Source organism: Mauremys mutica, chromosome 2, assembly GCF_020497125.1.
Source record: "Mauremys mutica isolate MM-2020 ecotype Southern chromosome 2, ASM2049712v1, whole genome shotgun sequence".
Lineage (NCBI taxonomy): Eukaryota > Metazoa > Chordata > Testudines > Geoemydidae > Mauremys > Mauremys mutica.
This window is the reverse complement of record NC_059073.1, coordinates 90637022-90659844: the sequence shown is the minus strand read 5'-3', so window position 1 is coordinate 90659844 and position 22823 is coordinate 90637022. Positions and strand designations below refer to the sequence as shown.

Sequence of the window (22823 nt, the reverse complement as noted above, 5' to 3'; positions counted from 1 at the left end):
GCACGTTGGAAAAAATAACCCCAACTATACATACGATATGATGGGGGCTAATTTAGCTACAACTAATCAGGAAAGAGATCTTGGAGTCATTGTGGATAGTTCTCTGAAGACGTCCACTCAGTGTGCAGTGGCAGTCAAACAAGCAAACAGGATGTTAGGAATCATTAAAAAAGGGATAGAGAATAAGACGGAGAATATCTTATTGCCCTTATATAAATCCATGGTACACCCACATCTTGAATACTGCACACAGATGTGGTCTCCTCATCTCAAAAAATCTCTCCATATAAGGAAAGATTAAAGAGGCTAGGACTTTTCAGCTTGGAAAAGAGGAGACTAAGGGGGGATATGATAGAGATATATAAAATCATGAGTGGTGTGGAGAAAGCGAATAAGGAAAAATTATTTACTTGTTCCCATAATATAAGAACGAGGGGCCACCAAATGAAATTAATGGGCAGCAGGTTTAAAAGAAATAAAAGTTCATAGAAGGAGTTCATAGAATATCAGGGTTGGAAGGGACCTTAGGAGATCAGCTAGTCCAACCCCCTGCTCAAAGCAGGACAAATCTCCAGGTTTTTTTATACTCCAGATCCCTCAGTGGCTGCTTCAAGGATTGAGCTCACAACCCTGGGTTTAGCAGGCCAATGCGCAAACCACTGAGCTATCCCTCCTCCCAAGTTCTTCTTCACGCAGCACACAGTCAACCTGTGGAACTCCCTGCCTGAGGAGGTTGTGAAGGCTAGGACTATAACAGGGTTTAAAAGAGAACTAGATAAATTCATGGAGGTTAAGTCCATGAATGGCTATTAGCCAGGATGGGTAAGGAATGGTGTCCCTAGCCTCTGTTTGTCAGAGGGTGGAGATGGATGGCAGGAGAGAGATCACTTGATCATTACCTGTTAGGTTCACTCCCTCTGGGGCACCTGGCATTGGCCACTGTCGGTAGACAGATACTGGGCTGGATGGACCTTTGGTCTGACCCAGTATGGCCATTCTTATGTTCTTATGTTATGTTGGCCGTTGGCCCAACTGTATATGTAGTTTTATTTCTCCCAATATTTAACCTAAATTTATCTTGTTCCACCTTAAGCTCGTTATCTCTCATCTTAACTTTGCTAACAAATGAGTATTAGATGCTTGTTCTCTTTACAACATCCTGGCCAAAAGAAGATGCATCCAACTTTCATTAACTTTATTAACAACAAGGGCTTATTTCACTGCAAAGTTAACTTGAGTTATAAATTGAGTGTTGCCACTAACTCAACTCTCTTTCTCACACAAAAACCCTTACCATGAGATTTTTCAACTTGAACTAGCTAGCCCACCAAGGGATATAGGCTAAAGCTTGAGTGCGCACAAGTCATTAGCTGCTAGCACAACGATGTTGCAGAGTGGATGCAGGCTTGACTACCTCCAGTCCTCCAATGCCTTCCCACAATCCTCCCTGGGTGCTCAGAAAGGACAGACAAGTTCTCACACAATACATTGTAAAAGAACTCATAGCGTGGCTCAACATACTGCAGCATTAAGAATCACAGGATATGCCCTCAGAAGTCTTAGGGAAAAACACAAGTGGGTGCAGCGCCAGTGTGGACACAGCAATTCAAGTGTTATTTCAGTGTGGTTACTCTCATTGAAGATAGGCTAACTCAGGAGGAGTAACTCGAGTGTAAAAAATGTGAGTTAACTCTGCAGTGAAGACATACCATTAAGTTGCAAGTCAATTAATTTAACCACAAAAAACATACTATAACAATGAACTAAACCCTACACACACCAAATTGAACAGAATTATTTCAAAATACTATATACCATATAATCCAGGCCCTGTGTACACCATGGTAAACTGAATCTAAGTACTGTAGCAAGTTTCCTGGTTTCTATAGCATTCTGGTGTAGAAGACTGAACATAAATGAAACTGGCAAGAATATTTGTTTAAAAAGAAGCTTTTTTCATGAATGAAATATGAAATAAAAATGTAATAAAGTAGCCCTGCCTTGTTTATTTTAATAAATTTTGTTTTGGTTTTTAGGTTTTTTTTGTTGTCCCCACATTTTCACTATGCTGCACATTTCTGTATAAATAATGCATAGCAGCACTTTAAATTTTTTAAGGGGGAGGGAAGCTGGAGTTTTCGGCAGCAGCTTAGGGGACAGTTGTGTCTTTGGAACATGAGGATGACAGCTTGGTAATGTGTTATTTGCTAATGTACTTAAGTGTTGACTTTGAAATTGGCATCTTTAGATTTCAGAGTTAACAATACATTAACATGAATGGGACATTCATACATGTCAGATCTATTGTTTAAGGCTCTCCGCTGACTCAGAAAGACTATGCTGGTTAGGTGCAGAGTCAGTTCACATTTTTTAAATTATCTTCACAACCACAAGGGTTAGAAACATTATTTGATTTGAAATGAAAGATTCCGAAGCACAATATCACAGCAGTGGATGGCATCCGTCACTGCAGAATTCATGGGGCAATGTTTATAACTCCTTGCCCTTACTCCACATGCCAAAAGCAAAGATCCATCCTTCAGCATGAACCCCAAGTAGTGCCTACAGATAACAGTTCTAGCACCTGTTACACTTCCTTCTCATCCAATCCAGTACTTGCATCTGGGTAATCTGGCCGCTTCCGAGAAGCAAATAGTCCAATAAAGGGGTTGAAGTAATTATGGCTATAAGGATTATGCACATATCAAAAACTACTAATTGCAATCCAAATTGGAAAGTTAATCTCTTGTCATCCCACTAACAATCCCAACTGTTGAAACCACTATCCCAGTCAAACCAAAGTCCCCAATACCCCTACAGCATAACATGTGTCAACCCCAAATCAAACTATGCCTGCTCACAAACATGAACAGATGAACTTGACCTTAATGAGCAGTGAAGCTAAGAAAAATTGAGCCCACTTTGCTGCTTCTTAAAACCCTCCAAATGGTCCACTCTTGACTTCTTCCCTGTCTCAAATTCTCACCCAACTGGGTCTCTAGACTCAGACCTAGAACCTCCTGCCAATGGTCACCCAGGTCTCATCCTGGGGCCACTATTAGTTGGACAGTTGACTCCAGTCCTCTCCTTCAATCATTTCATCCTAATGAGTCCCAGCAAAATTGCGCAAGCTGGTGTGAATTATATTTCTGTAGATATTAATCTCTGCCCTTTGTTTTTACTGTAGACTACACATGTTAAATTCACGTAACCTTTCTGCTCTTAGCTCTTAGTTTGCAAGCCTGTCATAATTTGTTATACTTGCCTGCCTCTGGACTCTTTTATATATTCATAAGATTTCATTGCTTTCAAATATAACTTTGGGGATGCACTAGAACCCACACTCTTAATCGTTTCAATGCCAACGGGGCTGTTCTTCAGCACGTGGGTGAGTTTCAGAGTTGTCCAACCAGGGATTTGAGTGCAGATTTCAATTTTTTTTTTGGCGATAGAGTCATAGAGTCTGACTTTAAGGTCAGAAGGGACCAATATGATCATCTAGTCTGACCTACTGCACAATGCAGGCTGAAGAATCTCACCCACCCACTCATGCAACAAACCCCTAACTTATATCTGAGCCACTGAAGTCCTCAAATCATAGTTTAAAGACTTCAAGGTGCAGAGAATCCTCCAGCAAATGACCCGTGCCCCACGCTGTAGAGGAAGGCCAAATAACCCCAGGGCCTCTGTCAATCTGCCCTGGAGGAAAATTCCTTCCTGACCCAAACATTTCTGACCACATAAGAGAATAAGAAAAGTAGTCTTCACCCCCACGGTGTTCTTCATATAGTATTCAGCACTAAATAAACAAATAGATAAAATAAAAAATAGCCTTTGCCAATATGTACCCCAAGGAACTTGTCGGTTTCATATTATGTTGTGGGAAAATAACTATATTCTGCACATATTGTTATCCCTGACACTGCTACTTGGGCAGCCTTAGAAATGTTCCACTCATGTTTTCTGGAGCTTGTATCAATGCACAACTCTCCAGCCAAGCAAAAAGGAATAGACTGAACATCTTCATGTGACAAAATCAGGAAAATCTGTTTTAAATACTAAAAAGTGGAACTGCTGGTGCAAAGTCAAAGTTCTATTACTCTGAAATATCAAGTCAGATCCAAACATCAGATGTGGTTTCAGAATGTGATTTTGCACAATGGCACTTGGAGATTCTATGTGAGAGACAGGGAACCTCAACACAATTTATGGAGAAAGGGGTTACCCTTTTGTTGTCCAAAATAAAGGTCCGACCTTGCTCCTAATGAAGGAAACAAACTCAGTGGCAAAAAGGCAGGTATGCCTATGAAGAAGAAATGCATCTTTGTCCATTTTAAATGAAGAAAATGTTCAATAACAGTTTATTCTTCTCTAAAGGTGCTCAGCACTAAAGGTGTTTCAGGTAGTGTTAAAGGGCAGAGTCTGTTGCTAAAGAGAGCAGACGTGTAAGCATTTAGTGTCAGCTCATGGGCTCCCTTTTTTTAAACCTGATCATAGTATACTATAAAATAGCATACATCAGAGTCAATGCTCAGTGAAAACCAGGTGCTGAAACACATCTAAATAACCACCCACAGCCAAGAATGAGAAAGATGCCTCCTTTTTACATTGCACACATCAGCCAGGCAGACCTCTCAGGGGGAACTCCCAAAGCATAAATACAGTACCAGAGAGACTAGCCTGAAGGTTTGGTTATATGACTTAAAGAATTCTATTTGAAGCCTCTTAGATGATGTGAATAGTAAGAGTGACAATTTGAAATCCTCACAACAGACATGGAGAAAAGACTCAGAGAAGTGGAAATTACAGTTGAAACTACAATGGCCCAGGTTTTTAAATGTACTAATCAAGCCACACTCGAGGAAAACATGTCAGTCATCATCGAAGTTAAAGCATAAGCACAGGAGAAGCAGAACGTTAATAGCTCCCAAACTTAGAAGCGTAAGAAAAAGATTCAGTCTGGCTGAGAGAGAGTTGGAAATGATGGATGGATTCAACCCATGCCTTTATTAAAGTCTGTTCATTATTATTGTGGGTGAACAAACATTATTAGGATATTGCTTCTTACGTGTGTTATGATAGTATATTTTAATTTTGTAAAATTGCATAGAGAACTTGGAATGGGCACTTAGTAAACATCAAAGTAAATAAATACATAAAAGAAATGTTTGTTTGTTCATCTAGTAAAGGAGAACTGATCGGATATGGTTTATAAAAGAATATTACTGAGAGGATGGACCTGTACTTAAACAGGGTCCTGATATATATACACTTCGCTCCAATATCCCAAAGTGGCCATTTCAATTGCAAGACAAGGTGGAGAGCATGATGATCTTTACTTCTCTGTATGTCTGAAAGACTCACAGACTTTACGGTCTGAAGGGAGCATCACGATCATCTAGGCTAGTGGTCTCCAACCTTTTTACACACAAGATCACTTTTTGAATTTAAGCGCAACCCAGGATCTACCCCACCCCTTCCCCAAGTCCCTGCCCCTTCCCCAAGGCCCCACCCTGCTCATTCCATCCCTCCTCCCTCTGCCGCTCGCTTTCTCCTACCCTCACTCACTTTCACTGGGCTGGGGTATGGGATTGGGGTGCAGAAGGGGGTGAGGGCTCTGGGAGGGAATTTGGGTGCAGGGGGGGACTCCAGGCTGGGGCAGTGTTGGGATGCAAGAGGGTGCACAGGGGTGCAGGAGGGGATTTGGGGTGCTGGCTTCTGGCGGGGGCTCAGGGCTGGGGCAGGGGGTTGGGGTGTGGGATGAGTGCAGGCTCCCACTGGTCGGTGTTTACCTCGGACGGCTCCCAGGTGGCGGTGCAGCAGAGCTAAGGCAGGCTCCCTGCCTGTCCCAGCCCCACGCCACTCCTGGAAGTGGCCAGCACGTCCCTGTAGCCCCTGGCGGGGGGGGCATGTGGCTCCGCGCACTGCCCCTCCCTGCAGGCACCACCCCAGCAGCTCCCATTGGCTGTAGCTCCCCGTTCCCAGCTAATGGGAGCAGTGCCTGCAGGCAGGAGCAAAGTGCAGAGACCCCCCCACTCCCAAGGATTGCAGGGATGTGCTGGCTGCTTCCAGGAGCAGCACGGGGACTGGGTGGGCAGGGAGCCTGCCGTAGCCCTGCTGCACAGCCAGACTTTTAGTAGCTGGAGATCACGATCAACTGTCAGAAGCTCCAGAATCGACCTGTCGACCACAACCTACCAGTTGGTGACCATTGATCTAGCCTGACCTCCTGCACATTGCTGGCCACAGAACCTCACCCACCACTCCTGTAATAGACCCCTAACTTCTGACTGAGTTACTGAAGTCCTCAAATCATGATTTAAAGACTTCAAGTTACAGAGTATCCACCATTTACACTAGTTTATACCTGCAAGTAACCCATACCCCATGCTGCAGAAGAAGGTGAAAAAAAAAAGACGAGGGTCTCTGCCAATCGTACCGGGAGAAAATTCCTTCCCAATCACAAATACAGCAGTCAGTTACACACTGAGCACGTGGGCAGGACTCAACAACCAGACACGTGGGCAAGAATTCTCTGTAGTAACGCAGAGCCCTCCCCATTTAGTATCTCATCACTGGCCGTTGGAGATATTTGCTGCTAGCAGTTGCAGATCAGCTATGTGCCATTGTAGGCAGTCTCATCAGAACATCCCCTCCATAAAGTTATAAAGCTCAGTCTTGAATTTTTGCTCCCACTGCTTCCCTTGGAAGGCTGTTCCAGAACTTCACTCCTCTGGATAGAAACCTTCATCTAATTTCAAACCTAAGCTCGTTGATGGCCAGTTTATATCCATTTGTTCTTGTGTCCACATTAGTGCTTAATTTAAATAACTTCTCTCCCTCCCTGGTATTTATCCCTCTGGTGTATTTATAGAGAGTAATCATATCGCCCCTCTGCCTTCTTTTATTTAGGCTAAACATGCTAAGCTCTTTGAGTCTCCTCTCATCTCACGAGGACAAGAGCCTGATTCTGCTCCCAATGAAGTCCTGGAAGAGAGGGAATATTGCTTAGGGAAAAGTTAAGCAGTTCTTCTTTCCAGATGTCAGTCTAGTTACACAAACAAAGAAATGGAATTATTGGAGATAAAGCAAAGATTTTTAACTAGAAAACATACAAACAACTTTTTTTTAGATCCAGCCAAATGGAATGTCATTTATTCCTGCAATGTATGACAATACAGTCTTCTCGTTCCTGAACAAATAAAGAGAATTTAGTAGCAACAAACTCAGGAAGCCAAAGATTCAGTAATTGAACTTTTCTGAGCGTAACCAGTAAGGCACAACTTTATAAGACAAGAACTTAATTTACTCTTTCTTACACTTTGATTATCTACTTGTGAGTATCTGATCATTCACACATTTATTATTCTGTTCCTAGAGGATAATAGTTTACCAGGCCCAAAGTGCCTCAGTGAAAACTCTGCAAGTTTTCCATACTTTGCAATCTTTGGGTATGTCTACACTGCAAAAAAAAAACCCATGGCATAGTCTCAGAGTCCAGGTCAATTAACTCAGGCTCATGGGGCTCAAGCTGCAGAGCTAAAAATAGCAATGCAGACATTCCCACTCGGGCTAGAGCCCAGACCCTGAAACTTGGTGAGGGGCGAGAGTCTCAGAGCGCAGATTTCAGCTTAGGGAGGAAAGTCTACACTGCTATTTTTGGCCCACAGCCCAAACCTCACAAGCCTAAGTCAATTGACCTGGGCTCTGAGACGTGGTGCCTTGTGTTTTTCTTTGCAACATAGACATACCCTCAGAGGTTTCCTTCTGTGAAACTATGGCCTGGTCTACACAACACAGTTAGGTCTACATAAGGCAGTTTGTTTACTTTTGCAGGAGATAATGCTGCCCGCTTCTTATCTGCAAGGTCACCTGTCATGCTTCAACCACCATTCCAGAGAACATGTGTCCATCCTGATAACAAGTACTGCTTGATAATGATTCAAAGCAGTGCGGACCGATGCATGTTCATTTTCATCATCTGAGTCAGATGCCGCCAACAGAAGGTTGATTTTCTTTTTTGGTGGCTCGGATTCTGTAGTGTCTGCATTGGACTTTTAAGACTTCTGAAAGCATGCTCCACACCTCATCCCTCTCAGATTTTGGAAGGCACTTCAGATTCTTAAACCTTGGGTCAAGTGCTGTAGCTATCTTTAGAAATCTCACATTTGTACCTTCTTTGCATTTTGTCAAATCTGCTGTGAAAATGTTCTTAAGACAAATAACATGCTGGATCATCATCCAAGATTGCTATAACATTAAATATATGGCAGAACGCGAGTAAAACAGAGCAGGAGACATACAATTCTCTGCCAAGGAGTTCAGTCACAAATTGAGTTAATACATTATTTTTTAACAAGCGTCATCAGCATGGAAGCATGTCCTCTGGAATGGTAGCCGAAGAATGAAGGGGCATACAAATGTTAGCACAGTGGTCACCAACCGATAGACAGTTGTGGAGCCCCTGCCAGTCAATTGCAATCTCTGTCTGCTAACAATCTGGCAGTACAGCAGGGCTAAAGGCAGACTCCCTTCCTGCCTTAACCCCCCGCCGCCGCTCCAGGAAGCAGCCAGCATGTCCCTGCGTGGTGAGGGACAGGGGCGGCGAGTTATATGGGCCCGTGGGGCCCAGGCCCCACCAATAATCCAGGAGCTGGGCTCAGCCCCACCAATGTTTGGGCCCCAGGCCCTGTGCTGGGGGTCCCCGCGTTGCAACACCCGGCGCTCTCACTCACCGCAGCGGCAGCGGCAGCTCCCGGGAGGGGCCTCAGGAGCGACTGGACTGAACCCCAGCCAATGGGAGCTGCCGGGGGCGGTGCCGGAGCTGCCTGGCCGCGCCTCCACAGCAGGGAGGGGGAGCGAGCCACAGGCAGCGGCTGAGCCCTGGGCAGCCATTGTGAGCAGCAGACAGACACAGACGGTGAGCTGTGGGCAGCCAGACACACACACACAGCCGGGGAGGGGGGGTTGGTGGGGACAAACACACACAGCCAGGGGGTTGTGGGACAGACACACACGGGGGAGGGGGGGGGACCAGACAGACAGACAGACAGAGCCTGTGAGCTGTGGGGGCAGCCAGACACACACACAGAGCCGGGGGGGGGGGGGGTTGGTGGGGACAAACAGACACAGCCAGGGGGTTGTGGGACAGACCGACACAAGGACACAGCCAGGGGGTTGTGGGACAGACCGACACAAGGACACAGCCAGGGGGTTGTGGGACAGACCGACACAAGGACACAGCCAGGGGGTTGTGGGACAGACAGACGGACACAGCCGGGGGAGATGTGGGGACAGACAGATGGAGTCGTGGGTGGGGAAAGGAGCAGCAATGGGCACCCCGGGGCTGGTATAAAATACACAGGATGGGGGGGGGGCTTCCTGAGGGGACTATAGCAACACCCCCCGCAGAGCAGACCCAGGTTGCAGCTGGCTCCGCCCATCACAGCCCCCTGCCCCACAGAGACCCACACAATCCTCTGCCCCCTCGAGAGACTCCCAATGACCCCTGTGCCCCTGTCACTCCTCTCCAAAGAGCCCTCCCCTTTGTGCCAGCCCACTCCCCTTCCCCACTGCCTCCCCTCCTCCAACGCTCCCTACAATCTCCCCCTTTGCCTTCCTCCCCCCAGCCCAGCCCATTCCATTGGCCGGGAGGCTCCCAGTCTAGTAGCTAGCAGGGCCCATGGGAGCTGCACCTGAGGCAGGGTGCCTGCCTGCAGATGCAGACCTGCCTGGCTGTGCCTCCACAGCACAGGGAGGGGGAGCCACAGGTGAGCAAGCCCTGGTCATCATCATCATCACAGGCCCAGTAATTCTCTGGATATTTAATTTCACTGAGGCAAAATGTGTGCAATTTTATGGGTTGAATGATTGAATGACATAATACCCACCTGCCTGCATTGTCCGTCACTAAGTCCAGTAATTTTGTCAAGTGTTTGTTGCACAACATGGTGGTGCCTACCCCTACCTTGTGCTTCAGGGGGTGATGGGGTCAGGGCAGCCTGTTATAGAACTACCTGATTAGTAATTGGATATGTTGGCTGGCATCTTTTTTAGTAATTGGATATGTTTGCTCCCCCTGATGTTAGAACCTGGCTACACCACTGGGGAGGGGAGCTTCCTAGACCTGTGCAGCTGGGGCTTAGGTGAATTTTGTGATACTGTGCCCCTTGCCAGCTACCACCCTGCAGTCCCCACTCCTGCACCATGCTGGGCAAGGGGCAGCCCCATCCCCAGTGAGACTATGGTGAGGGGTGGCAGCAGGGGAGGCCATACGGGATGGCAACCTCCCCGCTCGGTACCCACCATAGGGGAACCGAGTGGGCTTTCTGGACCTGAGAGGGACCCTAGGAGCATGTGCAGTGAACTGCGGGGGAGAGGAGGGGGTCCCTCCCCTGGAGCTTGCTGCTGCCAGGGAGGGTGGAGGGGAGTCCTCTTTGGCCCTAGCCCTGGGGCAGCCTGTCTGCACCCCAAGTTCCTTATCCCCAGCCCTGCCCCAGAGTCCTCACCTGACCGGAAAAACATGCAACTTAAATTTGGTGGTCAGTTTAGAGTATCATAGAATATCAGGGTTGGAAGGGGCCTCAGGAGGTCATAAGGTCCAACCTCATTCTCAAAGCAGGACCAATTCCCAACTAAATCATCCCAGCCAGGGCTTTGTCAAGCCGGGCCTTAAAAACCTCTAAGGAAGGAGATTCCACCACCTCCCTAGGTAACCCATTCCAGTGTTTCACCACCCTCCTAGTGAAAAAGTTTCTCTTAATATCCAACCTAAACCTCCCGCACTGCAACTTGAGATCATTACTCCTTGTTCTGTCCTCTGCTACCACTGAGAACAGTCTAGATCCATCCTCTTTGTAACCCCCTATCAGGTAGTTGAAAGCAGCTATCAAATCCTCCCTTATTCTTCTCTTCTGCAGACTAAACCATCCCAGTTCCCTCAGCCTCTCCTCAGAAGTCATGTGCTCCAGCCCCCTAATCATTTTTGTTGCCCTCCACTGGATTTTCCAATTTTTCCACATCCTTCTTGCAATGTGGGGCCCAAAACTGCACGTAGTACTCTAGATGAGGCCTCACCAATGTTGAATAGAGGAGAATGATCATGTCCCTCGATCTGCTGGCAATGCCCCTACTTATACAGCCCACAATGATGTTAGCCTTCTTGACAAAGGCCAGAGGAGGGAGTGTTAGTGCCTGTGTGGACTTCTGAGAAGTGCATGGGGTGGAAGGAGATGCTGGGATGCTCTGGAACCACTCCTTCAAAGCCAGTCAGGACTCTGGGGGAGCCTCCTCTCTGAGCAGACTGTCTCCAGGGCAAGAAGCTTACACCTTCCTGGGTCTGACCTCAGAGCATTCAGCATGCCGTTCCACACCATGCACTTTCCGCAGTGAGTCCGCCCAGGCGGGGTCCTGGGGCAGCCAGAGGTCCCTGCACCCCAACTCGGCAGTCAGATGTGACTCTCAGCCAGATTGTAAAACAGAAGGTTTATTAGATGATGGGAACACAGTTTAAACAGAGCTTGTTGGTACAGAAAACAGAACCCCTCGGTCAGGTCCATCTTGCGGGGTGGGGAGCCCAGAACCAAGTTCTGAGTCTCTCCCCATTTCCCCAGCCAGCTCCAAACTGACACTCCCTCCTCTGGCCTCTGTGTCTCTTCCGGACAAGGAGGCCACCTGATCTCTTTGTCCCCAACACCTTCAGTTGGCATCTTGCAGGGGAAACTGAGGCACCCACACAGTATTCAGAGAAAATATTAAGAACATTCCCACTTCATCACAACAGGTACAACAAAATATAATACTGTATATTGAAGTAGGCAAGTGCTGCTTCTGACTTTCCACTTTTAATTGACCCTTGTAATCTTGTGGCGCTGACGCGTTGTAGCTTCATTTTATATCGGCTTACAGGGCGGGAGCGGGGGGCACCACCATTTTGGGCCCCACCAAAAATTATACAAACCTGCCGCCTATGGTGAGGGAGGGAGTCTCCGTGCTCTGCTTCTGCCTGTAGGCACTACCCCTGCAGCTCCACTGGCCAGGAACAGGGAACTGCGGCCAATGGGAGCTCCGGGGATGGTGCCTGCAGGGAGGGTCAGCACACGGAGCCACGTGACCCCCTCTCTCCCAGGGTCGCAGGGACGTGCCAGCAGCTTCCGGAAGCAGTGTGGGGCCGGGACAGGCAGGGAGCCTGCCTTAGCCTTGCTGTGCCGCCGCCGAGAGTAAGCACCTCTTGGTGAAAGCCTGCGCCACAACCCCCTGCCCCTGCCCTGAACCCCCTCCTGCACCCAAACTCCCTCCCAGGGCCCGCACCCTCTCCTGCACCCCAACCCCCTGCCCCATCCCAGAGCCTCCTCATGTACCCAAACTCCTTCCCAGAGGCTGCACCCTTCACCCCCTGCTGCACCCCAACCCCCTGCCCCAAGCTCACCCAGAGCCCCCTTTCACACCCCGAACCTCTTGCCCTCAGCCCAGAGCCCACACCCCCACTCCAACCCCCTGCCCCAGCCTGCTGAAACTGAGTGAGGGTGGGGGAGAGTGAGCAACGGGTGGGGGGATGGAGTGAGTGGGGTGGGGTCTCGGGGAAGGGGTGGGGCCTCAGGGAAGGGGCAGGGTAGATCCAGGGTTGCACTTAAATTCAGAAAGTGAACTTGTGCTTAAAAAGGTTGGAGACCACTGGTTTAGCATATCTGACACATAAGTACCTTGCAATGCTGGCTACAAAAGTACCATGCAAACACCTTTTCTCACTTTCAGGTGACATTATAAATAAGAAGCAGGCAGCATTATCTCCCGTAAATGTAAACAACTTGTTTGTCTTAGCGATTGGCTCAATAAGAAGTAGAATTGAGTGGACTTGTAGGCTCTAAAGTTTTACATTGTTTTGGTTTTGAGTGCAGTTACATAACAAACAAAAAATCTACATTTGTAAATTGCACGTTCACAATAAAGAGATTGCACTACAGTACTTGTATGAGGTGAATTGAAAACTACTATTTCTTTTGTTTATCATTTTACAGTGCAAATATTTGTTATCTAATATAATAATATAACGTGAACACTGTACACTTTGTATTCTGTGTTGTAATTGAAATCAGTATATTTGAAAATGTAGAAATACATCCAAAAATATTTAATAAATTTCAATTGGTATTCTATTGTTTCACAGTCTAATTAAAACTGCGATTAATCACAATTATTTTTTAATCATGATTATCTTTTTGAGTTAATCGCATGAGTTAACTGCGATTAAATCGACAGCCCTACTAATTACACACATTGAAAAACATACAAGCAACTTTTTAAATATCCAACAAAATAGAACACAATTTATGCTTATAATGTATGACAATATTTGCTCTGGAATTAGGAGGTTATATATTAAATCAGTGAAAAAAGATAGCAGTAACTGCCGAGGTTCTAGTGACTGCACAAGTTCTAGGTAGCCCCTGATAAATGTCAATTTTTTAAAAAGATTCATGAGTTGCAATTTTATGTCATTTCCATTTTCATATTTTAAATATCTCATAATGTCATTATGTAGATTGAGACAAGGTAGTTGAGGTAATCTTTAACTGGACCAACTTCTGTTGATGGAAGGTACATGCTTTTGAGCTACACAAGTAATCACTATGCTCTTGAATGAACTCACACAGGAAAATGATAAAAGACAAAAACACCTTATCACCTGGGCGATTACTTTTTCACAGAGTGATCACACTATATCTGATCTTTCAATACTTGTCTTCAGAGGAAACCTGTTCACCTTCAAAAGGCAGGCCTGGGAACTTAAATTCATAACTCGGCTTGACACCTAAAAACCATGGACTTAACAGGGACACTGGAATTATGGCTCATTACAACAATTTGTAACACATCACATTGCCTGCTACCCTTAACTGCACACTTCAGGCCCTTTATGCATAACAATCTAACCCTCAATTCCCAATTTATTTCAAGGGACCACCTCCACACATTACCCCTTCTGCTTAGAAATCTGTCCCAACTTCCACCAACAGAAGTTGCTCCAATAAAAGATATTACCCCACCTACCTTGTCTTTCTGAGCCTGGGACCAAAGCAGCTACAACACTGCAAACATTATGTAGGTTACCACGTTACAATCAGGATCAAATTCCTCCTTGGTGTAACTCCAATGACTTCAGCAGAGTTACACTAAAGATGAATATGCCCCAAGAAGATTGTTTTTGATTTAATCAAACAATAGTATTTTTGCCTTTTTCAAAATGTCCCAATCAACTGCAAGTTCCCTGCATGCCTCAAATTATTATTCAGCTATCAAACTGTCAAACCAGCTTAAAATTCCTAAACTGATCCTCAAATGTTGATATCAGTTGTGAGCAAGTAGTGTTACATTATCATACAGTAGGTTGGTTGCACAAAACAATTTTAGAATTCTGACAATTCTAACATGATTAATACCTGTGATTTTAGGTAAGTTTTGCTTTTCCACAGTGGAAAACAGAAAGCAGAATTAAGCATTTGTGAGCTTATGCATTTTATTCAAATAATCAAAGCTATTACTGTTTCAGGACATTTCCTTAGCTGCTACCATTTGAACAGTTGGAGTAGTCATCTGGCTAGTGCAATGTTACTATAATCTACTCAAGCCTACAGACGGAAACTATTGTCTATCACATTATACAAATAATCCACTCTGCTGCCCCCTGGACAATTAAATGTTTTCAGCAGAGCCACAGCTGTGGCTAACAAGGCACATGGACCTACTGCCATTGTTTACCAAACTGACATTTCATTCTAACAGCTGACTGACCTTGTGTCTGAAATGATTCACATTATTTTGATGCCTAGGGTTATTACCTCTATTCTTCCACATGACTAATGCATATTAGGTGTGGAAAGGGGCATGTCAAAGAAAGACCACAATAACTTTTGCTTTACTAACCCCTGTAACCCTTGCTAAATGAAAAAATTAGTCACATCAATATAGAGATCCTACGACACACACCAAGTTACGGTAGGTCATTGAATGAAACTACCATATAGTCCATGTGACGTATATTGATCCAAACACCTTTGTATGTCGTTTTCAAACACATGATCCAGAAGCATTGACTTGAGAAGGGCTACAATGTAAAAGAAGCTGAAAGTTGTGAAGCATAGCATAACCATGCCATACATATTGTAATTTTAAACAAAAATTAATATTCCCACCCAGGAATATCCCCTTTTCCAATGATATATAGCATAAGTCACTGCTAAGAAACAGTAAGAAAGACAAAGCAAGACATTCATCTAAGAATGTAAGTGCTATTTTAGGGGATATGCTGTTTGTGAGAACAGTTTGTGCTTGCCTACAGTGTAGGCATTTTCAAGTTATGCTACTTGATACATAGTGAAAACTACCCAATAGTGTATATGTGAGAAAGCACTAGTTGCACTTTAATGATTGTAATAAGTGCTCAAGTTTTGCTTAGGACCTTTTTGCATACACTGTTCATTAAACATGCAAAGTACTTAAGATGGGAGGATTTGTAAAGCAGCATCTCTTATCAAGATACGTAAATATAAAAGGGTCCACCTTTATTTTTGAATAGCAAAATCCATTATTTAACATTATCACCATTCACAATACATTTCTTTACTTAAAATAAGCATTTCCTTAATTCATTTGATTTGAATTAATTTGATGTGAAGTGAAAGCAAGGGAATTTTGAACTACTAAAATTTGGGCCCTGATTCTGGAGCCACTAAGCCAGTGGCAAAACTCTGACTGCTGCAAAAGGGAGCAAGAGAAAACCCTTTAAGGTCCAATCTTGCACCACTGATTTCAGTGAGCACCAGATCAAGCCCTTAGTGAGTTCCCTCTCCCCCCCAGGACTAGTATATCATTTTTCCTTTTCCACAGACTGCAGTCTGCAAAGTAAACCTGAAAAGTAGTAATAATTTACATATATATCACTTTAATATTCTAAACAAGGTTGATTTAAAAACATTTAGATACATGTAAAGCTTAGCTTCTTCTAGGGCTTCCATTTATTAAAATTTGTTCTCTTAGCTTTTATTCTCCTTCTGCCTAAATGCTTTGTGGTTTCACTGTCTCAGCAGTCACGATATTTCACAGTGGATGTGACAACTTTGCCTCAGAAAATAACATGATACCTTATATAAGCTATTGGAAGGTTCCATTCTTTCTGTATAGATTAAATAAAACTACCTAGGCAAAGAGGCTTGCTAAAACACATGAAAATGAGTCAATTATGAAATGCCATCACAATATAAGAACTGGATGGCGATGTCCTGCTATACTACGGATTTTAAACCGGGTCCTAAGGCCTGTTGGTAAAATAAACTAGTCTGATTTCAGAGGAATCGATTTGCTTGAGATCTAACTTTATTAAAAATACAAAACAAAAATCCTCCTTTTTATCTTTCAGTTTGCACATCTTGAAGTGCTTATGTGAAGGCTAACACATTGAAGAAATAATGAAATATAAGGTTCCTGGTTTTGTGTGTTTTTGCATTGGTCATTTTAAAAACTGGTATTCTACACAATTTTTCTAATTATTATTATTTATTGGTTTATAATACCCAGAAGTGTGATAGATAACTTAGGGCTTGTCTACATGGAGAAGTAAGGTACTCTCCTGGAGGGTGAGGGGGGTGATTTCTAAAGTGCACTAATACGTTGCGCATTAATTAGTCCATGTAGACCTCACTGGTGCGCACTAAAGGGTCCCTAGTGTGCTTTAACACAGTGCTGTTTGAAACAGCAGTATGTTAATTTGCACTCAGGGAACTTTTAGTGCATAACAGCAGGATCTACATGCACCAATTAATGAGCGACATGTTAGCACGTTTTAGAAATCACGTACTTCTTAAGCACATAAGCCCGCCATGTAGACAAACTCTAAGAATACAATAAAGACGACCTGAAGAACTTTTAGAAACAGTTCAAAGGATGGGGAAAAAGGTAAAAGATGGGGGTTACAGCAGTGAGATTATGCAGCTAGATCTTCATCCTGCAAAGATTTACTCACAGGCTTAACTTTACATGCCGTAGGAGGGCACTCTTGGGGCCAGATCCTCAGCTGGTGTAAACTGGCATAGCTAAACTGAAGATCTGCCCCACAGTGTGTCCAGTTAAGCACGTGCTTTCCTCTTTGCAGGACCAACACCTTATTCAGCAAAGGCTTGTGCATAGCATACTGGAGGGAAAAAAGACGACGGCATTTTAAAAATATAAATAGAAGTAAATAATTCTGTTTGTTGATTCAATTCTTTTTAATTTCTATTAATATTTAGCACTATAAGAAATTTGACTGAAACAGTACCATGATCTGAAACTTTTTTGTAAGAAAATATACTGCATATCTGATTAGCACCCAAAACGTTCCTTCAAATTATTTGCACCAACTGCTATGTCCCAGCTGGTAGGAGGGAAACGGGTGAGTGGATAGTGATGGCTGTCCTTGCCTTCTGGACTACACACAAGAGAATTCAGCAAATGAACATGCTCAACAAAATAATGGTATCTTTTGGGATTTATCTCATCATTTGTCCACCTATGACTGACAGTTTACCCATTATTCTTTAAACCACCTTCAATTAAAGCAAAAAAAAAAAAAAAAAGCTAGCCTCCTTATCAGAAAGGAAAGTAGAATTTTAAGATAGATAGATAAAAATGATTAAAAACAAACTCCTAACTCACCACATGTACAATGTTGTGGTTCTGATTTTTAGAATAGGAAAATGTTTTTATGAATACACATTAATAAACTCAATGTTCAAGACAAGCTGAGTACACAGCTATAGGGCCCCAACTGCTGCAGATGATAATTCAAAATGAAGGACACAAGACTAGAACTATAACACAGAGGAAGTAGTTTGAAATGATGTTGAACTGATTTCTTTAACATAGGAATTGCCTCACTAGATCAGATCTATAGTCCAGCTCATCCAGTCTCCTGTCTCTGACAATGGCCAGCATCAGATGCTTCAGAGGAAGGTGCAAAAAACTTTACAGTAAGCAGTTGTGTGATAATCTGCCCTCTCACATTAAATCTCCTCCTTATCCTTAATAGTTACAGATTGTCTTAAACTCTGAAGCATGAAGTTTAATATATTTTCCAAAATTTCTTAGTATTAACTTTGGATATCCTTGTTATCCATATAATTGTCCAATTCCCTTTTTTTTATTGCTAGGATTTTGGCTTCAAAGACATCCCGTGAAAATGAATTCCCGGGTTAATTACTTGTTACATGAAAAAGTATTTCCTTTTATTGGTTCTGAATTTTCCACCTTTCAATTTAATTGAATATCCCCACTCCCAATTCTTATGTTATGAGACAAGGAGCCCAGAAATCCAACATTTGTTCTCTATACTATTCATTATTTATATATTTTGATCATGCCCCTTTACCGCCTTTCTAAAATAAAGAATCCCACACTGTTCCACCTCTCTTCATAGGAGAGTTTTTCCATGCCCCTAATCATTTGTCTCTTTGCTCTTGCCTCAACCCCAATTCTGCAATATTCTTTTTGAGATGGGTGACCAGTACTGCACACAGTATTCCAGATGCAGGTGCACCATTATATTTTCCATGTTATTCCTAAACAATGTAACATTTTGTTTGCTTTTTCAGCTGCATGTAGGGCAGAGGTTTTCATTGAGTTGTCTACCATGATGCTCAGATGTCTTTCCCGAGTTAACATAGTTAATTTAGAACCCAGTAAGTGGTATGAGTATCTCATTTTTCCTCTCCAATATACATTTCAATATTGAACTTCATTGTCTTTGTGTTACCCATTCTCCCTAGCTCGGTTAAATTCCTCTGGAGTTCCTCCCAATCCTCTTTGGACCTGAGTAACCTAAACAAATATGTATCAACTGCAAGCTTTCCTATGTCCCTGCTCTCTCCTCTTTCCAAATCATGCGCAACACTGGACCTACAGAACGTTGAGGCACCTTGTTGTTAATTCTTTGCTATGATGAAAATTGTTTTCTATCTCTTAGATCTAGTCTACACTACAGACCTATATCAGTATAACTATGTCACTCAGTAATGCGAAAAATCCATACCTCTGAGCGATGTCGTTATACCGACCTAACCCCCCATGTAGACAGTACTATGTTGGCGGGAGGGCTTCTCCCATTGACATAGCTCTCCTGTCGGCATAGAGTGTCTTCATTAAAGCACTACAGCAGCAGCACTACAACTGCATCAGTGCATTTCTACCAATGCGGCGTTTTAAGTGTAGGTTTGTCCTTACTCAAATCACTAGAGTTTCATAGTCCCTGTCCCTCTTTCTACCAATGTATTATCCTTCTCTCCTTCAGGGTTACCCAAATCACGTGTTCTTTGGGCCCTGTTCTGGTGCAGTCCTTACTCAGATAAAACTCCTACTGGCTTCAATGGGAGTTTTGTTTGAGTAAAGCCTGCAGGATGAGGCTTTTGCAAAACCAGAGAACAAAGATTGTATCCACCAGAAGCAGTGTACAGTATGTGTGGTTACCCAGTTTATTTTATTTATAGATCTTTATGAATGTAATCTCCTTGCCATACCAAAAGATCATACATATGTACATGTCCCAGTTAAAGGTTCCAGCAGATCCGTTTAGCCAGTAGCATTCCCAATTAAAGGGGGTAGAATTAATACATAAGTGAGAGGGGGCAGAATTAATACAGAAAAGTATATTTTTACACTAGGATAATAGTGCAAATATTCCTGTAGTTGTTGATCTTGATCTCAGCCAGAACCTGTTAGCACTTCCTAATTAATGACTTGGGTTTGCTATAATAAATAACAATGGACAGTATAACACTAAGTCATTGTTTCCATTTCAAGTGAAAAAAAAAAAGGTTAAGAAAAGCTAAACTGTGGAAGATATTTTGTGTGTATTCAACAGAGAAGGCATAATGTTTTGGATAGAAAGAAAGTTTAGGGATTGTTGAAATATCACACACCAGCTAACCATAATAGCCTTACAGTGCACACTGCACTGGATTTATATGTATTCAGAGACTTCACAAATCAGGCTTTTATAGAGAAGCAGGATCACACGCATTAGTTCCTTATCTGCCCTTTTTAGCTTTGCCCTGGCACGACTTCCTGGGAGATCTTCACACTGCTGTCCAAAGGTCAAATGGTCATGTACTTATACTGTGTCCATATTTCTTTTACACAGCTTTGGTGAATATAACATGTAAAATTGGAACACTGATTTTGGTGGGTGATTTACTCCCAAGAGATGCTCACTTTAGTTGGGTTTCAGAATAACAGCTTCTGAATTTAGACTGACACAATTACAGCATTTTAATTAGAGAATCCAACCCTTATTGTTTCTATTGCAGCACGCTGGCTTGGAGAAATGTACCAGATTCCTTTCAGCAGATATCCCAGTACAGCAGACCTTTTATGGAAGACTATATTTTTTAAGAATCAAAACAGAGCCGTCAACCCCCACCTCTTCTTCCAAAAGTTTCATCCAGCCTACTACAATGCCTTCTACTGGAGACCAAAGATCACAACCGTTAGAGCCACTGGATAGCCCTAAGTGCCAGTTTTACTGCACTGTCAAATAGTTGGCGGGGAAGTGCCCAGCAGCTGAGGCACATCCATACTCAATGAACACAGCCCTTCGCCCAGCCACGCATCCCCCAGCATGATCCCGCTACACCACGAGCACAACCCCCCACCCCATTTACCTGGAGAGCGAAAGAACCCAGCAATTGCTACCTACCCCCGGTGCACGCACATCCCCACCCCCGCCAGGCACCCCAGCTCCAGCCCCACCCAGCCACCCCCGCACGTGCTCAGCCCCCAGGTCCCGCCTCCCTGCGCCGGGGGGATGCGCCCACCCGCTGGCCCCGCCCCTCGGCGCTGTTTACCTTGAGATAGTCATTTTCCGAGCGCAGCTCCTCGATCTCCCGCAGCAGCTCCTCCTCCTCCTCCGCCGCCGGCGGCTGGCAGGGGGCGGGCGCTTTGCTGCCCAGCCGCATGTTCTCCGCGGCTCGGCCCCAGCTCGGCTCTTCTCCCCCGGGGGCGGGCGAGGCGGGCTGCGGGCTGCAGGGCGGAGCTGGCTGCGCCGCCCTCTGGCCGGCGGGGCTCTCCGGGCACGGCGGGGCGCCCAGCGCGGGGCTGCCCCCAGGCACCGGGGTGCCCGCTCGGCCCGGGGCAGGCGGCTGCTCCCGGTCGCTGGAGCCGGTGCCGGACTCGGCGTCGCTGCTGGCGGCCTGGGCCGGTCGCTGCTCATCGGAGAGCGGCTCGGAGGGGCAGTCGGACAGGTCGGAGCTGCTGTCCGTGTGGCTGAGCCTGGCCGGAGCCGCCCCGGCCGCATGGCCGCTGCCCAGCCCGGGCCCGGCGGCCGAGGCCAGAGAGCCCCCCTGCTGCGGGGGGGCGCCTCTCTTCCCCTTCCTGCCTTTGCCGGGCGGGTGGCCCGGCTCCCCCCCGGCCTGCCTGGCCCCGGCCTTGCCGCCCCCTTGCTCCTGGGCTCGGGCCGCCTTCTTGCTCCACAGGGCGGCTTTGGCGCTGCCCGCTCGGCCGCCCGTCCCGGCTGCTGCCCCTGCCTTTGCGCCCTGGGAGCCGCTGCGCCTGGAGAGGCGGCTCTGGGTGGCCAGGAGCCCGGCGGATTGAGGCGGGGCGCCCGGCTGCTGCGGCTTGCCCGACAGGCTGGGGGATTTGGGCGGCACCGGCGGGGGCTTGGCAGACGATGCCCGGCCGTGGAGATCCTTGAGGAAGGGTCTGGCGGGGGAAGGGGCTCGGTTCAGTCTCTTCTTCTCAGCGTGGGGGTGGTGGTGGCCCTGCTGCTGCTGCTGCTTGAGGGTATCACTTGGGCTGGTGCCATTTAAAGTCTCCATGGTCCAGGCAGAGGAAGAAGCAGCCGCAGCCCTGGGGGTGTCGGGCACTTGAGGCTCTTTAATCCTGTCCACCCACAGGAATAGCGGCAGCGAGCCTCCCGGCAGAGCGCGGCAGCACGAGCAGCCTCCCCCAGCCTCCCCGTTTGTTTTCTCATCACTTCTGCTTCTCCCCAACCACCAGCCTCACTTTTCTTCTTTAGACCCCCCGCCCCCACCCGCGCGCTTGCCCCTCCTCAGCCCCCACCCTCGTCTGTCTCTTAAGCACTGGCTTGTTTCAGTAAAATGAAGGCAAATCCCTTAGTGGCAGCCTCCTCCTCCTTCCCCTGCCGCTCTCCCCTCTCTCTGGCTCAGCTTGATGCAGCTCAAGTTATTTTGCAGCCCGAAAAATCGACTCGCTTTTCCGTTGGTCCGATGCAAATGACTATTTTCCAGGTTCCTTCCCTTCTTTTCCCTTCGCTTACAAACCATCATTCATCAGACTCCAACGGCGACCCCCATCTCATTCCCATCCCCTCCTTGTCTCTCGCCTGCACCCTCCAATCTTCTCCGGGTCCTTCCTCCTCCTGCTGAAATAGGGAAACTGCAAACGCTGCTGTCTGTCTCTCCAGTCCTGACGCTTCCCGGTCTGTGCGCATGATCCTCCCCCCTCTGTCACCGAGCCAAACTGCTCTGTGAAAGCCACTTTTTCCTAGAGCTCCCTGTATGCCTTTTTATAAGGGTTCCTGGACCAGTTACTACTTATAATAAACCCAGATTTGAGGGAATGTAATTCTTGAGCCATTGGCTATGTACTATTTCAGGTTAAATACTTTTTTGTAGCGTTCACTGCTTTGCAAAGAATCTTTCCCCATAGGTTTGCCACAACAAAACAACACTAATCTGCCACCTGCATTATATCTTTGCTGAAGACACACTAACCCCCAAGCAAGTCTAGTTATCCAGAGGATAAGCAAGTAGCTGGCTATGTGCTGAAATCAAAAAGGC

The 22823-nt window shown here is 45.7% G+C and overlaps 2 protein-coding genes across 4 annotated transcripts in view; both read right to left on the bottom strand.

Annotated features, from left to right (window-relative positions):
• Positions 1-20957, bottom strand: part of LOC123364713 (microtubule cross-linking factor 1-like) — a 199187-nt gene extending 178230 nt beyond the window's left edge. For 2 of the 3 annotated variants that reach the window (XM_045007044.1, XM_045007045.1), the window contains exon 1: positions 20447-20528. In XM_045007044.1, the coding sequence (XP_044862979.1) occupies positions 20447-20467 (21 nt within the window). In that variant the 5' untranslated portion in view covers positions 20468-20528. Of the gene's footprint in view, positions 1-20446; positions 20529-20870 lie in introns of those variants that run through there. The other variant, XM_045007047.1, reaches the window with a different exon arrangement.
• Positions 20796-22056, bottom strand: LOC123363188 (microtubule cross-linking factor 1-like). The gene has a single exon (XM_045004071.1). It carries the CDS (start codon positions 21837-21839, stop codon positions 20796-20798), a length of 1044 nt encoding a protein of 347 aa, XP_044860006.1. The 5' UTR covers positions 21840-22056.
• Positions 22057-22823: the final 767 nt, after the last annotated feature.

Excerpts from the sequence above, each read along its gene's own strand:
- LOC123363188 (XM_045004071.1), bottom strand. The coding sequence starts at position 21,839 with ATGGAGACTTTAAATGGCACCAGCCCAAGTGATACCCTCAAGCAGCAG.